General features: G+C 40.3%; 1 protein-coding gene across 2 annotated transcripts; it reads left to right on the top strand.

The window, feature by feature from the left end:
- Window positions 1-1258: 1258 nt before the first annotated feature.
- Window positions 1259-16406, top strand: tab3 (TGF-beta activated kinase 1 (MAP3K7) binding protein 3). Of its 2 annotated transcripts, XM_012877869.3 has the most exons (8): window positions 1259-1574; window positions 2315-2471; window positions 3608-4607; window positions 4716-4847; window positions 6627-6787; window positions 11207-11300; window positions 14056-14139; window positions 15502-16406. In XM_012877869.3, exons 2-8 carry the CDS (start codon window positions 2370-2372, stop codon window positions 15639-15641), a joined length of 1713 nt encoding a protein of 570 aa, XP_012733323.2. In that variant the 5' UTR covers window positions 1259-1574; window positions 2315-2369; the 3' UTR covers window positions 15642-16406. The 2 variants fall into 2 exon arrangements, with proteins under 2 accessions (XP_012733323.2, XP_012733321.2); XM_012877867.3 differs by having other exon boundaries at window positions 3608-4847.
- The last annotated feature ends 1384 nt before the right edge of the window (window positions 16407-17790 follow it).

Here is a 17790-nt window from a genome sequence, read left to right as displayed (position 1 = left end):
CAAACTTTTTTTCTAAAGGCTGCAGACCTGCAGAAGTGTGTGAAATATCCACCCGGTATTTTTCTATTAATAGCCTCTCTGACTCAGAGGTCTATCTTTGTTGAAAAAATAACACACGCACACACACACACACTAAAATCAGACATGTTTCACTAATTGCTATTTACAAAATGTATGTAAATTCTGCTTTAAAAGTAGCTTCAAATATTATTGTATTTAGTTCTTCCGCAGGGTTTTCCCTTATTTTATGCCATCGTCCTGCTGGAACCAGCCATATGATTGTGTGTGTGTGTATATATATATATATATATATATATATATATATATATATATATATATATATATATATATATATATATACTCAAGATTTCTGGAATGCTAAGGATGATATATCATCCTTAGCATTCCAGAAATCATGAGTCCTTTTGGTTAAGATTGGCAGGGGCTGATGAGTGTGTCAGAGACCAATAAGACAGAGAATTTGCACATTTTACAATTTACAGCAAACGTTTTACAGAACTGCCCAATTTTTTGGCTCTCAAGTTGCACTGCATAAAATATGTGTTTCTGATTGTCTAATTCTTCATAAGTTCATAATCATTCAGTAATCATTGATGTTTCAGTTCTTATCACATAGGATCCATCCAGGTTTCAGAGCAGTAAATTATGCCACTCACTGTTTGTTTTCTGTCTTAGCGGAGGTCTCACTTCTTCCAATAGCTCAACTCAACTGTGTTTATATAATACACCAAAACACCACTCAGTTGGCTTAAGTGTTTTACAAAACTTAAATAACTTAGAAGTCAGCCTAGGTAAATGCTGACCACAGACATGACAATACTGTTGATCTATAATAAAAGCAGCTCGACAGAATGCTGTGATGTTTTTTTTTTTAAGTAATGCACTGTCCTCAAGATAACAAACTAAATAAATAAATGAATGTATAAAAATAGACAAATATATATATATATATATATATATATATATATATATATATATATATATATATATATATATATAAAAAAATAAACAGACAACATATGGACATTGATATATTATTGCTTTTAACAAATCAATTTGCAGAAAATAAACATATAAAAAAACAATTTCCAATTTAGCTAAAAAAAACACATCTCCAAATATACTTAGAATAGTTTTCTGTTGCAATTTATAAAGTATATATATTTATTTATTTATGTGCTTGTGAGGTTTTCTCCTTTCTCACGCTTTCGCGTCAAACATGAACAACTTCCTGGTTCGGTGTTGCGTCGCAAAGTGCGTCCCCCTGCCCTGACAACTCTCGCCGAAAAATCATCCGATGCAACGTTTTCGTCTCGAGCTGCGGTGTGGCGCCTTTTCCGGCGACACACCGGGAAATCCTGACAGTATCGCGATAAACTGAACCGCTCTGCAGTTCAGTTGCAGGGGCCCGACCGACGCTGTAATGTGAAACTACAAGCTATTTAGCCGAAGCAAACAAACTGCAGAACGTCCTCCCCGTCGTTTCCGAAATATGGCGGCGTCCCTTCACAGTCGGCTATGCTTCTGAACGCAACGGAGACTTTTAACCCACGGTAAGTCCAACGAAGCCGTTGGTTGGCTTTAGCATAGTTAGCTGGCCGGTCCATTGCCAGCGGGGTCTGTGACAGCTGAGCAGCCTGGCGTTAGCATTAGCAAAGCTAGCCGCTTGGCAGTTCTTTAGGAGCTGGGTTAATCTTATTTAACGAGTCATCCTGTTTAGAGGATTGGGCCGATGGGTCTGTGCCAGGGGACACCGGGCAATCTCTCAGGGACAGTGGCTCTGTGTGTTTCCCCCCCCTCCCGCCGCCTCGGTGCAGCCGCCGCCGCCGCCGCGCAGCTAACAGGTGCGGCTGTGTTTGGGTCGCGTTCCGGAGGCTAACTGACGTTGATAAGTAGCCTGCTAGCTGACGGCGGTATGTCGTCGTTGCTTGGTGCAACAAAAAAAAAAAAAAAAAAAGTATGGCTAAACAAACAGCAGAGCGGCAGGCTCCTTGGAGATCAACGCTGACGTGAGTGAACGTGCACAAGCCTTGTTTAAGTTGTCCCTGTGTTTATGGTGAATTTGAATGTTTTGTTTATGTTAAAGAAGTGTATGCATTGTTGTTATTGACACCCTATAGACTGTTTCTCTGATGTCTGTAATGACAGCACTGCAGACACATAGGGTGTGTTTAAAGCATATAGCAAGGCCAAGATTCCTGACAGGTTTAATGCAACCACCTTCCCCCCCCTCCCTCCTGTTTCGTTTAGCTTGATCACCCGCTTTTGTCGTTTATCTGCCTTGCTTCCTCAGGGGATGAGACGCCGTTTGCATCTGTGGGCCCTTTGACTCGCTGTGTGGGTTCAGGATGGCGCAGGGAGGCTCTCAAGTGGACTACCACGTCCTGCAAGACCTCAAGCAGCGATTCCCGGAGATCCCAGAGGTAGTTGTGTCTCAGGTCCTTCTGCAGGTAAGTGCACATCGCAGATGGATTTGAGCTTATTCTCTAAAACGTTGTCTGGGGGTACAGGATTGTTGGTTTTCTGCAACAAGAAAATCTATTTGCAAGTTCTTTTTAAAAAAATATTTATCTGTTTGATTGTCTTTACAGTAGATTTTCAAGCATGCTCTAGAAAGCAGATCAGACTCTCTTGAGTAAATAAGTAATTTAGACCTGAAGCTGAATACCATTAATATGCATTATGAGTCGTGCTGTTTGCATGTGCTAATATTTAGGTGTAGTTATGTTTTGTTATGTATATAATTAAGTACATTTCTGTTGGATTTTTTGAAAGAAGTCCCAATCCCTTTGTGATGAATCAGTAGCATGAACCTTAACAGTAAAGACAAACTGATGGTTACTTAGAAGTTATATACAATTATAAATATGTGGCTACTAAAATTTCACAGTTGTGACCACCCTTGTTGTAAAGATCACATAAGGAAAGTAATCTAAGTATTTGTCGTAGCTGTTATTTGGATGCAGGTATATTTTTAGGGTTGTGCAACATGACTGGGGTGAATGTGAATAGATCCTACTAGACCTTTTTAATATAATCATTATAAAGGTATAAGTAAAATGTTTGGAATAAAGATGCATGTTTCAAGAAAGAAAATGTAATTTATGAACAGTTAAAGGCCAGCTTTTTTTATATGTAATATTCCTTTTATCCCACTAAGCCTTATAAGTGGCAATTATCAACATTGCTTTAAAAATATTTACTTTAAACTATCAGAAATGTTTGATATATAAATAAAATGACTAACTTTAGGTGTTACGCAGGATTCTTATTTACTTCCTTTCTCCATTTGCTCCTATGTATTTAACCTAACTCCACTCAATGAGTCTGAGTTTATGAGGTTTATTATCAGTCATATGCAAGAAGACATGTTATATTATTGCACATTTTTTGCTCTTTGTCAGGTTTTATAAAATTAATTTGAATATAGTACAACAAAAGACTGAACTAGTTGGTTTCTAAACCACGGTTCACCAGCGTTTTATTCCCTGCTTTGACTTGAGCTGTAAGGTTAGAAGGTGATCTTTTGAACTCTGTTATTTAAGAGCACTGAAACAATCCTAACTCAGCATTCTCACTCTTTCAGAACAACAATAACCTGGATATTTGCTGCCACCTGCTGTCTCAGGAAAGTAACAGATATCTCTATGGAGACTTCCACCACAGTCCAGAGGAGATGCGGATGAGTCGAAACCGCATGCTGCGCATTAGCCTGGGCTATCCAGGTGCGGAGGCCGGCATGTCAAACGGAGGAGGGGCAGGAGTGGGGCGACCCTTGGTGCACAGCACCAGCGACAGTCACATCGACCCCCAGCGGCCCAGCTACCCTGAACCGCTCTCGGCTCCTGCCACCATGGCCCCGTCCCCCACTTTCAATCCTTTTTTTATGAACGATCAGAGCCGCTCGTCCAACACGCCCACGCCTCCGCCCACGATGCAAGGCATGTCCCCAACGTACACCCCAGTCCCACGGTATCCCATGAACCCCATATCGGTCACTCTTCCGCAAACCATACCCACCGTCCACCAGGCTCTGCAGATTCCCCCTGGGCACTACCCTAACAGCACCAACACCACCCTGTACAATCGACCCTCACCCTCTCAAAGTCCACAGCCGGCTCCCTGGTCCGCCTCGGCGGCGCCCGTCTATCAGCATCAGCAGTCCCCGTACAGTACTCCCACATACGGCTCTCCTTACAGCTCGCCCCAGCATCAGGTCCAGCCACAAACACAGCTACAGCCTGGGCAGCAGCAATATGTCTTCCATCCCATTAGCCCTCCAACCCTAATAAATATGCCCTACCACCAGCAGCAACCCCCGCAGCAGTACAGGCCCTACCAAACGAAAAACCCTCATACAAAGCAGATCGAAATCACTTTCGAAGGCCCACGGCCTCGCAGCAACTCACCTGTGCACACCCAGCATCCCCAGGCCTCGCTTTACATGGCCACAAGCCCCTCGCCCAGCTCCCCCTCGCGGGGCATCCCGATGAGCGGACCTCCTGGACCGGCGGCTTTCCACCCTGGAATGTACTTGCAGCACCAAGGCAACGCAAGGCCTCTGCAGGCCTCCTCCCCCCAGCCAGGCCAGTCTGCCTATACCTCCAAATTTAAGTTGTCCCCCGGAGGCCAGGTTCAAAGACCGCCCAGCTCACCACCTGTCACTGAAGCTGAGTCTCTTCTCAACATTGTAGATCAGGGTGAGCACAGCACTACCCCAGCACCTATCCTGCCCATCTCCGCCCTGCCAGGGAACATCGTCAGTCAGTTTCAGCAAATGTCCCGGCGTTCAAGCTCCGCCTCTGATGACTACGCTTACACACAAGGTAAGGAATGAAACTTCTTTTTTTTTTTTTTTTCTTTTTTTTTTATTGTGCATTAATATTATTTGTGGTTTTGATTTAAGTTTCTGTTTAAGTTGGCTTTGTGTGGGTTTGGGGATGCAAAAGATTGGAGATGCACCAAACTACCATCCAGAGACTGAAATCGGCCAGTTTTATAATAGCTCTTTAAAGTTAAGACTAAATGGATATATTTAGATTTTGTTGGGTCTTTAAGTGTTTCCTTTCAATGCTTTTATTACAGAAATTAGTTTGTGTCATAATTGGCTTAGAGTAAAACAACAACATAAACCTGATCAGAAAACATTACCTAGATTTGATTGACAGGTAAAATGTTTTATAATTGTCAAAGGCCCATAGTTACAAAGCTGTGCTCTGTTTTATAAAGCCGCACATCTACAATGGTGGGAGTTGCAGATATGTTTTAATTTAATAATGTAATGTAATTTAATAATGTAATGTAAAGGAAACTTCAACTTGTAAACATGTCTCTGTTGTGTTTGAACCAGATGGGCACCAATCAGTTGTCCAGAAATCAGATTTGGACTATTCTCCCTTGGTCAAATACTGAAAAACATAAAAAAAAAAATAATGTCTTCATCATGTACCTCAAAACTAAGAACACCTGCTTTTTTTGTTTTTAAAGATGCACTGATCCGATATCGGCTCCGATATTAACTAATTACCTGGATTGGATATCAGATGATTAATGCCAATCCAGCATTCCGGTCCAGTCATTTCTTTTCTTTTTTTTTTTTTATTATCATAAACAGCAATACAGTCACGGCGATATAGTCACTGCTATTCTATGTTTACAACGCCGATTATGCACAGCAGCTAGCGAGGAGCAAACACAGAGCAACATGGAGCAAGTGGCGGACCGAGCCAAGTCTGCTACTTTAGAAACATTTCAAACTTGATACGCCAACAAGTCCTACTGCAACATGCAGCATCTGCAATGCATAAGTTGTGTGTGTGTGTGTGGGGGGGTGATAAGGTTGGTAAATTCACACCACAAACATAAATAAGCTCCACCAAAAGCACCATGCTAAATAACTTTTTAACAATGTTTATTCCAAGCCTGATAACTTCACTCACATGGCAAAGTACACAGTTTATTCATTCAACAGTAGTATTGGATTGGTATCGACTGAAACGCTCAGCCCAGCTTTCGGTATCAGATTGGATCGGAAAAAACTGAATCGGTGCGTCTCTAAGTTCAGATAATTTATGACAGCATAATTAAAAAGTTTTAGGCATGTAAAATGTATATAAAATGCAAAGTTAAAAAGGCAACCATGTTGTGATTATGCACATTTTACCTCCTTATATTATTTTCCTGCAGGAAGAAATTATAAAATGGCACTTTGTTTTAAAATGTCCAATTTATTGACTTATAATCATAGTAAAATACAGCTTGTGACATTTTTCTATGTATAGTGGATTCGTATTTGCTAAATTTCTCAATTTGCTTCCCTTTATTTAACCGCTAACATCTTAATACGTGAGATAAAAAGTTTTGTAGTCCAAATACGTTACTAAACATACTGTTAGTTTTGGTTAAAAGCTAATTAAGTTCTTTTTTTTTTTTTTTTGTGCCATGACACAATTGTCCTGTTGAGTTGGCATCACGTCCCTCTTGGGTGTGTTTGTTGGTATGGAGCAGTAGCAACAGAGCACTGAAGTGAAACATGGTTCTAAATTACACAGCGTTCTTTAGTCGTGCGTTTCCAACCCGTCTATAATTGATGTCCGTCTCCACAGCTCTTCTGCTCCACCAGCGGGCGAGGATGGAGCGTTTGGTGAAGGAGCTGCACATGGAGAAGCAGAAGCTGGAGCAGCTAAAGGGCGACGTCAATAACATGGAGTACGACGCCCTCCAAAGGCGTTTTCGACGAGTCAACTCCACACATCTTGTACCCAGAGTAAGAATGAAAATATGCACCTTATAGATTCTGTCTGTTTTTCCGTCTTTTGTCATGATATTTCAGTTAAGGATATCATGGCAAAAATGTTTTTTTTTTCTAATAATAACTTATTGAGAAACAAGCACTATTCAAACCAAGCTGTTCCTATGTAGAAAAAACCAATTGCCCCCCCTTTTCTAAACATAAAGTAACCGCTTTTCTTTGTTCAGTTTCACTCACTGCATCTAGGCCCAACTCCTGCAATCAAGAAACCACTTACTTAGAAGCAGTATTACGACACGAATTAGGCTAAAACACCTTGAAAAGCCGCATATTGTGGCCTGATCTAAAGAAATTTAAGAACAGATGAGAAACTAACAGCCATCCAGTCCCTTTCCACACATCTCTGGGTCTGGAGAGGGCTGCAAGGCCATTTCCAAAGCTTTGGGACGTTGCTCATATACAGTGAGAGCCGTTATCCATAAATGGGGGAAAGCATGGAACAGCACATTGACAACTCATCCAGGAGGTCCCAAGGAACCAAGAATAACATCTAAAGGTGTGCTTCTGCTGTAGGAAACTTTTCAGGACCCCCCACCCCCTGTGTTTCCACTGCAGGAACCGGGGCCAAATCAGACAAGAGTTTAGAAATCGACTCAGAAAACCTCTCTGCGAAGGACGTGGGACCTTTTGGATAGACCTTGAACTAGGGCATGGTGATATGGACTTAAAGGTTTACCATGATGTTTTGTAATGTTTATTGCTATAATGATAAAAGTTATGATAAAAAGTACTTACAATTTATTGCTGTTTTTTTTTTAAAACATGTTTTTGGCAATATATTTTATGGCTAGGACATGCAGAAGTTAAAGCCCAACAACCCAATTCTTTAAAAAAACTAAAAATCAATAAAGAACAACTATCACATTTTTGGGACCATAAGGTGCAACGGGGTATAATGAGCATTAAATGTTCTTCCCAAGTGTGTAATATCACTCCGCCCCTCCATGTACACACCTCTCTCCTGAGAGGGAGAGCTATCTGTCTTGTAGACAGCTCAGGGGTGCGATCAGGTAGTGACCACTGAGCTATATAATGCACTGGAGTTTTTTCAGAAAGACTGAAGTCACTGGCCGCCATCTTGCTACTCCCTACTCTCACAGAATCCCATAGGATTTGGTTGCAACAACAAGCAGTTTTCTGGCTGTGTGAAAACGTTTCACAGGTAATTCTACAGTCAGTGGATGTACTAACACTATTAACTACTAGGAAATTAGGTGCTGAAATATTTTACATGTTGTTCATATTAAATATATACATATATGTGTATATATAAATAAGTGTATATGTATATATGTGTATATATAAATAAGTGTATATGTATATATGTGTATATATGTATACATATATGTAAATATATGTTTTTGTATATTGTTATTTATAAATGTTATTTATATATTATTTATATTATTTTATATATATATATATATATATATATATATATATATATATATATATTTTTTTTTTTATTAATAAAATGCTAAATATTTCAGCACATGACTTTCTCAGTACTTGCTAGTTTTAGAACATAGCATAAAAGTAAATGGCATTTGACATTTTAAAAGTTTTAAGCCCCCCTGAACATGAGGAAAATCCTTGTTATTCGATGCTGTAGCGCACATATTGCCTAGTTACTGGGGGAAAATAGGGAGTACCAATATGGCGGCTGGTGGCTCCAAAGTGACTCATTCTAACAGCGGCGATTAGCACTCCAGTGTATTATATAGCTCAGTGGTAGTGACACAGTGCACCGTAATGCTCTGAATATCCATTGAGCAGAGTGGCTTTGTTGCTGACCAAAGTTGTCCTTACACATTTTAACAGATTTGTATTGTATCACAAAAAATCAGTTAGTAACAATAACGGTAATCATATATAAAGTGCACCGGATTATAAGGCGCACCATCAACTTTATGAGAAAATTTAAGTTTTTTAGGTGCACCGCATAGTCTGAAAAATACGGTAACCAATTATTGAATAGGCTGCTTTGGAGTAGCAGCTACATAAAGGATTCTGATTCTGAATAAGAAGTTCAATTTTATTGCTAAATAGCACAGATTAACTGCATTAGCCCTGTTAGAAAATACTGATATTTTTGCTGCCCCTATGCAACCTTAGTGAAAAAAACTATCAAACCACACGTTCATTTTTGGGGGCTGTATAAACATCATCATACATAGTTTAGTGTTTTTTTTTTGTTTATGTTTTTTTGTTTTTTTTACGACAAATCCAAATTTTAAAGTTCCAGTATGTACGATGGTGATTTCAAAAAATCTGCAAAATGTGTACGTATATGCATGAAAAACAAACTATTTACAGAAATGCAAAAACAGCAGCAATGTAAACACTTATCGAGCTCGTTGGGAGCAGCGATGGTTATAAAGTGTAACAGCTGCTGGGAGGAAGGATCTGCTCCGCTTTGCAGCAAGGATGCAGCAGACGGTCACTGAAGGAGCTCTGCACCTGCTCCATGCATGGGGTGGACGTCACGGTCCAACAGGGATGTTGTTTCTGCAACAGTCCTTCTGTCTTCCACCTCGGGCATGGAGTCGGAGGGGCATCCTAGGAAGGAGCTGCCCTTCGTGAGGAGCTTATCAAACCACTTCCTCTCAGCTGTAGATAAGCTGCTGCTCCAAGAAACTACACCATAGAAGGTGGCTGACGCCACCACAGAGTCAAAGATCTGTTGATTAGCACAAACTTCCTCTGAGTTGGAAGTGATACTCACTCAGTTTTGGCAATTAGCTGCCATGAAATGTCCTCATTTTTCCCAATAGCTGACTGTAATCCTGACTGGAGCGCTCCTTTCTTTCCAAGAGTCCCGTTCAGCACAGTTGAGATCTCACACAGCTTGGAGCGGCAGTACGAGACTTTTAAGCCATGAAACAATCGCAGAAAAATGCCGTATTTGTCTGATTTCACTGTTTTTCATCACATTCTGGACTTCACGGTTGCGGTAGGGTTGTAATCCACATAAATAAACTTTCAGACCCCAAAATGGAAATGCACACACAAAAAAAAACGGCCTAGGTAGGTTAAAGGTTCTCGGAAGTTATGTTTAGGAGGGGGGAAAAAAATGTTGAGGATCTCAAATGTGCCTTAAAGCTCTGCCGCCTTTGCTCGTTTAAATTCAGCGTTCCTAAATCCAACAGTAAGGAAAAGACTGGGCAAAAAAAATGGCCCCCATGGGAGAGTTCCAAGGAAAAATCCTCTGGACTCTTCAAAAAAAAAAAAAAAAAAGACACAAAGGCCTGTCTCACATTTTTACATAATGAGGAATAACACTGTTTGCCAGTCCTAAAAGATCTTAGGGTAAATATTTTGTGGGCCTTGAGTTGAAGTTTTAACTTGTGGGTTAGATGCTGTTATACCCGGGTTAAAACACATCATATGAGTTAGTATGATGATTATGATCATCTGGAGCTGCTTTACTTCTGCAGGACCTGGAGGACTTGCCCTAAAAACCACAACCTTGTGTTTTGTTTTTTTTGTGCATTCACAAACACACGCGAATCCGTCTTGTATCGCTGCGGCTTCAACTGTTTGTGTCCGAACCAAAAAACGGTTTTGGGCCAATCAGGTTGTAGTATCGTGGTTTAAGGCAGAACATACCGCTGCTACATAAGCAAGAGCTGCTGAGTCCACAGCTGAACCAACACAAACATGGCAGAGCAGGAGGACGCACACGCTGCTGCTGCTATCACATCTGATCTGTCAGAATCCATGATTTCATCTTTGAAATAATTGCAGATGATAGCTGGACTTAGAGTGCTACACATTATCAATCAGTTTGCAATCTTAGGCTCCAGCACAGTTGTGTTGTGCAGCGGGACAGTAATCTGAAGCACATTAGCTAGTCTACCCCAGAATGGCTCAAAACAGGGTCTCGACTGGCCTAGTCAAAGCCCGGATTCACATCCCATTTAGAGGCATGAACTTTAAGTTAATTCAAGCTTGTAAGACTCAGTTATCCCAAATCCTTGATGGCATCCATTGCTGCCAAGGGTAGCAGAACCGGTTGTTAGGTTTAGGGGGCAGAAAAACCTTTTTTCATAGGACCACGTTTCTTAGCTTTTTCCCTTTTTAGTAGGTAAAATATTCTTTTTAAAAATTGGCTTTTTGTATTTGCCCACAATATTTTTATCAGATATTTAATTAGCTTTCTGATCTGAAGTGTGGCAAAAAAAAAAGCAAACGAAAGGACACTTGACATTCGGTTACATCTAAAATGGTGCAGTGTGCAAGAAACACTTCTCTTCATCGTTAAAAGCTGATTTTTACTTATTTGTTTCATAAAGACATTTTCAAAGTCATAATGGGAATATGACCTGAGTCGACGCTTATCTAAACTCACCGGGATGTTTTCATTGATTGCAGCCTGAGGAGATTACCCGACTTCGAACTCAGAACAGACAGCTGCAGATTGATATTGACTGCACTCTGAAGGAAACAGATCTGCTGCAGTCCAGAGGTACACACACACACACACACACACACACACACACACACACACACACACACACACACACACACACACACACACACACCCTGGTTTTAAAAATACTTACCGAGGACCATGCTTTGGATTCCATTGACTTCCATTCATTTTCTTCTCTTTCTATGGCCTAACCCTGGCCCTAACAATAAACCTAACTTTTACCAGTACATATCTAAACCCTAACCTGTCACCTTAGTCCTAAACCTAGCTCCTAGCCCAGGAAAAAGGGAGGACCAGAAAAAGGTTTTCACTTTACAGTAAAATGCTCAAAAAATGTTCTCACTCAGCTGCAAGTACAAAAACACACACACCTACCCTTGTTTTAAATACTTACTGAGGACTATGCCTTGACTTTTATTCATTTACAACCCTTTCTATGGTCTTACCCTGACCTTTACCCTAAATCTAACCATTACCATTACACACCTTACCCTCATCCTAACCTAAACCTAATTGAAACCTTAGATCTAAATCTAATCCCCAGCCCAGTTTTTTTTTTTAACTGCTTTGGTGGTAAAAAATGACAAATATGTTCTCACTCAGCTGCTTGTACGAGTACACACACACACACAAATACGATGATGAATTCCTACATAAACCAAGCTTTGAGTGTGTTTCTGATTTTAAATTTAAAAAAGAATCAGGCATCAAAGCAGGCAGAGTTGGACCTAAAATGATGGAGAGGCTGTCTTACTCTGTTTAAATAGTAACAAGCTGATCCATAACGGACCCCCACCCTGTCGGTGCTCAGTTTGGTTGTTACAAAACCCTTGTTGGTTGCATAACTAATATAACTATTACATAATGTGTGGAAAATTAGTTTCAGTCATTTGTCTGTTTAGTTTGTTCATTCTGCTTTCGTCAATAAGGGCATCCGGCGTAAAAACTCTCTGTGCAAGTTGTAAAGACTTGTTGTGGTGACCCCTGGAAAAGGGAGAAGCTGATGCTAAATACTGCTTCCTAAGGGGTGGGTTAAAAGCAGAGGTCAAGTTTCATTGGAACCTGCAAAGTTGCAATGACAAATAAAGAGGATTTAGTTTTTTTTTTCTGTGATTTGGTCTATTTTAGGAGTTGCACTTTGAATTAGGATAAAATCTATAAATATGTTTATGGTTTTAACCTCCCACACACGCACAAAAAAAAAAACTGTATTAACATAGTTATTATTGTGAAAAGCAGTACAACACAGTTGTGATTGCCCAACACAAAGCTGAGCATAATTCAGAAGTTATAGAAGGAATAAGATGAAAATCTAAGGGGTGAATTGGGTTCATTTTCAGCTCTCTTTGCTCTGCCTTCAGAAGGCATCTAATTAGCTTTGAACATCTAACAGAACACTGTTTAATCCATCATACAAAAATTGAAAATATTTTATTAAATGAAGCGTTGGACTTTCAGTGTCTCCACGGGTATGGAGAGAAAGAAACGCTCTCATCAAAGCCTCTTTCTCAGAGATTTAAGTATTTTACAGCATTTACGTTCTGAGATACAGATTAAGGATCAGGATCTTTCCTGAGACTGCAATAGACTTGAGACAGGAGAACAGGACTAAATGCAAACTATGCTGGACTTGTTTACATTTAAGGACATTCATGTGTTAGAATGGCTCAGTCGGGGAAGAAAAAAAAACAGAAACCCAACAGAGAATATGCTGAATGACTTGAAACCTGCTGTTTTATAGACACTGCATATCGTACTGAACTTTGATTATTTTCCCCAAAAGTGGGGGGTTTTATTCTCTTGATGTGTGAAGCTGGAGATGTTTCCAAAGTGACCCGCAGCTATAACACTGTGTCTATTGTGGATCACTTCCGGTTCCTAGGAGCCAACCTTTCTCTGGACCTGAGCTGGTCCTCACACATAGGTACCCAGCAGAGACTGTACTTCCTGCTGCAGCTCAACAAGTGTAACATCCTGCAGGAGCGGCGGGTCGTCTTCTGCACTGCTGTCGTTCAGTCTGTTCATTGTTCATCCATCATTCTGTGGTTTGAAACAAACAGTTAGGTGTGTGGAGAGGATCATCTGGGCTGAACGTCCCTCCATTCAGGACCTGTACGGGTCTAGGCTTTCTCCCTGATGAACACAATAAACATTACAGCCTCCGTAGTCCGCTACACTGCTTTGAAACAATATGAGTACATTTGAGCTAACACAACCTAGTGTTTCTTTTCCTTACACATTATCAAAAAAAAACTCACATGTACTGGTACATGCTGCTGTTTGTATATTTATACCCCATGACTGTAAACGGTGAGCCCTGTAACCAAAGGCAAACTACTTGATTCACACAATCACAGCCAATAAAGCTGATTATAATTCTGAGTACAACTGCAGTGAAAAGTGGCTCTGCTGAGTTCTGACTCTAAAGGACTGAGCACAAGCTTTTTATATATACTTTACAATGGACATGTAAATGTACAAGTGTATTTTTTTTCAGTCATCTCTTGCATGTTTGCATGATCATGTCAACAGTTGTGAGGGGTTTAAGCTTGTATATTGAGCCTTTTCTGGTCATGCTGTTATTTCATCAGATGCCTAAATAACCACATAAATTACATTATTTGTACAATTTAAAGCAGAAGGTTTAAGGGGGGGAAAAACTGCAAAATCTAAAGTTTTTATTTTAGTTTGTCTCTGCGAGCAGCTTAAACTGATTGGACCTTTTAGGTGTACCGGACAGTCGGGATTAAACAAAGACTCTTGGTCTTATTTCTGCTTTTCTCCACAGGGAAGTTTGACCCAAAAGCAATGAGCAACTTTTATGACAACATTCATTCTGGTCCGTTGGCGCCGACCAATCCAGGGAAGAAAGGTGAGAAATGTGTTTGTGTGAATGATGAAAGACTTATGATAATAAGGATATGAAAATAAGTCTTAATTCCTTAAATTAGATTGAGTTTTAATTGAGAACTGGGAAACTTTAGTTTCCAAGCCGAGTATCTAGTTGTTGACCCTTTTCACTTAAGTTTATTTAACCAGGAATGTCTCATTGAGACACAATGTCTCTTCTGCCAGGAAGTCAGGGTCAAGATGAGCCGCAAAACAATCTTGTACACAGACTGGAAGAACTAGATTCTAGACAACAAAACAATTACCCAAAACATGAAAAAGAATGAGTATTCAATGAAAACTGGATTTAAAAACAGTGAAGGTCTTCAGCTAAAGCGGCTTTAATAAATGATTTGAAATTGCCAAGTTAGGATTAATGATTCAAAGTTAGTTGGTCTGGAAATTAGTCTGCATACGTGTTTGAAAGACCTCTCTGTTCTGCTGTTTGGAAATTTAATTCACATATTTTTTTAGGTCTGGATAAATATGGGGGAGGAAATGATACGGAGAAATATTTCCAGTCCAATGCTCTAAAACTTCTGACCGCTCCTCCGATGTCTCTGTCTGTCTGCATCTGTTTCTTTGCAGGTTTTAGTTTTAAAGTCTGGGCGCTGCAGCAATGTTTGCCATGAATTAATGGTGAATTTTATGTCTATACTTACTGAAATTCTGGAAATGTATATCCGTTGCACGATCTAGACCTACCCCAAGATTCATAAAATGGAAAACAGACAATTAGTCCCGACATTGACCCTTAAGGGACACCCGTCTTCCTCTAAAGCTGCAGCGTTGTATTTATCTTCTACGACTCTACTTTGGCCTTGCTCTGAGATGGAAACTAGACAAGAACCTTGCGTTTTATTGTGTCCATGTCTTTCAGTGCTTTGAGTTGAATAGGCTTTTTTGCTTTAATGCACCGCTCGATAAAAATGCATTGAGTTTCAGCCCCTGAAATGTTTGCCGTCTGTGTTTTATCACCAGAATTTAGGTGCTTTTTTTGTGTGACTCTTGAATCGAGCAACTTGAGTTTGTTACTGAATCTTAAAACAAGCTTTATTTTGATGAGAATTTGGGGGAGAGATGTAAAAGATCTTATTTTAACAGTTATTTACCTCATTTTAAGATGTCATGCCTATTTGAGACAAAAAAAAAGATAAGGTTGTGCTTGATTTAAGATTATAGTGTAAAGTTGAACACTTAAAATAAGAAATTCACTCTTAAAACAAGATAAACGATCTAACACTTCTAAATCTAAGTTTTTTTTTATCTTGATAAGATTCAAATAATTTGCAGTGAACGAGGTATTATTTGTGCTTAAACCTCCTCTCTTCCTGTTTTTCGGTAGAAGGGGAGCAGGCCTCCAAGCCAACGCCTCAGAGAGACGAGGATTTCGAAGGCGCTCACTGGAACTGTGATAGCTGCACCCTCCTCAACCACCCTGCACTCAACCGCTGTGAGGCGTGCGAGATGCCACGCTACAGCTGAGCTTAGCATGGCACGGCATCGCCCATCCCCCGCTCCTAATCTACGCGAATCTTTGGACGCCCGGAGCCCCGACCCCTCACAATCCGTCTTGACCTCTGCGCCCCCGTCAATGGATATACAAGCCCCGCCCCCTCCTACCTGCTGAGGAAGAGCCACTATCTCCCCTCTGACTACTTGTCCTCCACGACTGCGCACCATGACCATAGTTTTCTCCGGCGTGACGATGCATTTCCTGGTGTGCGTCGAGCAAAGGGGCTCGGAAAAAGGGTGCGACTTGCAGCAGTGAGTGTAACAAAGCGGTTTATGGATCAAGGAGACGCGGCCGTGGTTTAACCGAGGGAACATTCCAGGCAGAAGAGAGTGACTGCCCTGTTTACACTGTGCCGATTACTGAACTCAGACCGGAGGCACGTCCACTTTAACCCGAGACCTTAGGCGTCGCTCAATGACGGCAGAACAAAGAACAAAAGTGGTATGTAAAGTTGTGACAAATGCGAATTGTAGATTGTACACTGTATCCCGGCTCCACGTGAGAGCTCGTATCACTGAGAGAACACTAAGAGACACTTGCATAAAAAAAAGTATGCTCCTTGTACTTTTATGCATATTATGCCACCATGTATTATGTGTTCAGAGGATGTGGATTTCCTGTGTAAATGCCTCAACTTGCTGTACTTAATAAAAGAGCTGATTCTATGTGACTTGACGACACAAGACTGCACAGTTTTCTTGTGATTTCCTGAATAAAATGCTTTATTTTATTTTTTTTTTCTTTCAGTACATGTTTATGTTGATAATCAGAAACACTGCAGCAAACAGTAGCGGCATGCACATGCTCTCACTCTGTGAAGACCAAGCGGGAGAAGTTTAGGACCACCGTTAAGATATCGGTGATCAGGTTGACCACGCTGCACTCCGTTACATTAAATACGCTTATTGTTTTGATATAAAAACTAAATATACAACATTCTTAAACTACAGAGACTTTTTTTTTTTTTCCCCCCCCCCCCCTTTAATGAACCATTTCTGCAGAGTGGGAAGATAAGCAGGCGTCACATGGGGAGCGCTGTGAGCACATGGTGGGCAGCGTGATCATGCAGACCAGGGGCATCCTAACTTTTTCCCACCGCTGGCCAGAAAATGGTCAAACTGAAAGCACTCGCAGGCCTAAACAATTACAACTTTTTAAAGTTTGAAACAGTAAAATGTTTTTTCAGGTATTTTTTACTCTAGATCTGTAAATGATTGTAGAACGGAAACCAAGTGTCTTGGGACTTTTTGTGGTTCAGTTCTACAATCTGAGCTGAAATGTTTTTTGCCTTTTTAAAAGGCACAATCATTTGTTTTTAAATGTTTTCTACTTTTTTGGTGTAAAACTTTTAGGAACAAGATCTTGATATGTCACTTTTTCCTCTAAAAAGCCTTGCTGTTTCAGAGAAGTGGCTCTGAACGTGGCTAAGTTACAGAAAGTTTAAACTTGCTGTAGTTTAGTCAAGTTTAAACCATCTGTGATGCTTTTGAGAAAAAGTAGCAGGGTCTATATTCTACAATTTGATTTAGTTTCAATAATATTCAAGCCTGAAAAAAAAATTGGGTTAATAAAAGCTGAATACTTTCTCTTCTCTTGTACCAAACACTTTCCATTTTAGGGTTTTAATTGCTCTGCATCTCGTCAGAGAAAATCTTGGCCTAGAGGGTTTTAAAAAGGGTACCATCTGCTTTAACCGCCTCAGCAGCAAGGTCAAATTTATTTTATTTTTTCTTTATTTTTTTGGTTTTTGTTACCATTCTTGGATTGTGGTCAGAGGGCCACACAAAAAACATTTGGACCGACACAAATGGCCCACGGGCTGCACTTTGGACACTCCTGATCCAGACACATGCCTTCACTCAGCAGTCATGGTCATTTGCTATTTTCCTTCCCGCTCCTTCTCCTGCGACTGCATACTCTTTGATTATGCACACATAATTACATATGGTACACTAAATTTATATTTAAAAATAAAAATACACCAGTGACTAAAACTGTGTTGGTAAATTGACACGCTGATTGATTGTGCTAATAATGAACCACCAGATGTTTCTCTCACTGGTATCAAATTTAGAAGAGTGCTGTGGAATGTTTTCCCCTTTTAAAATAGCCCTTAGC

This window comes from Fundulus heteroclitus, chromosome 9, assembly GCF_011125445.2.
Source record: "Fundulus heteroclitus isolate FHET01 chromosome 9, MU-UCD_Fhet_4.1, whole genome shotgun sequence".
NCBI classification, from domain to species: domain Eukaryota; kingdom Metazoa; phylum Chordata; class Actinopteri; order Cyprinodontiformes; family Fundulidae; genus Fundulus; species Fundulus heteroclitus.
Note: the sequence above shows the minus strand (reverse complement) of the source record. Positions and strands in the feature narration are given on the sequence as shown.

Bases quoted from the DNA above. Each gene is read 5' to 3' on its own strand.
- tab3 (XM_012877867.3), top strand. From the start codon at position 2,370: ATGGCGCAGGGAGGCTCTCAAGTGGACTACCACGTCCTGCAAGACCTC. The intron at 4,848-6,626 runs GTAAGGAATGAA...CCGTCTCCACAG, and splicing joins TGACTACGCTTACACACAAG to CTCTTCTGCTCCACCAGCGG. The intron at 14,140-15,501 runs GTGAGAAATGTG...GTTTTTCGGTAG, and splicing joins GACCAATCCAGGGAAGAAAG to AAGGGGAGCAGGCCTCCAAG.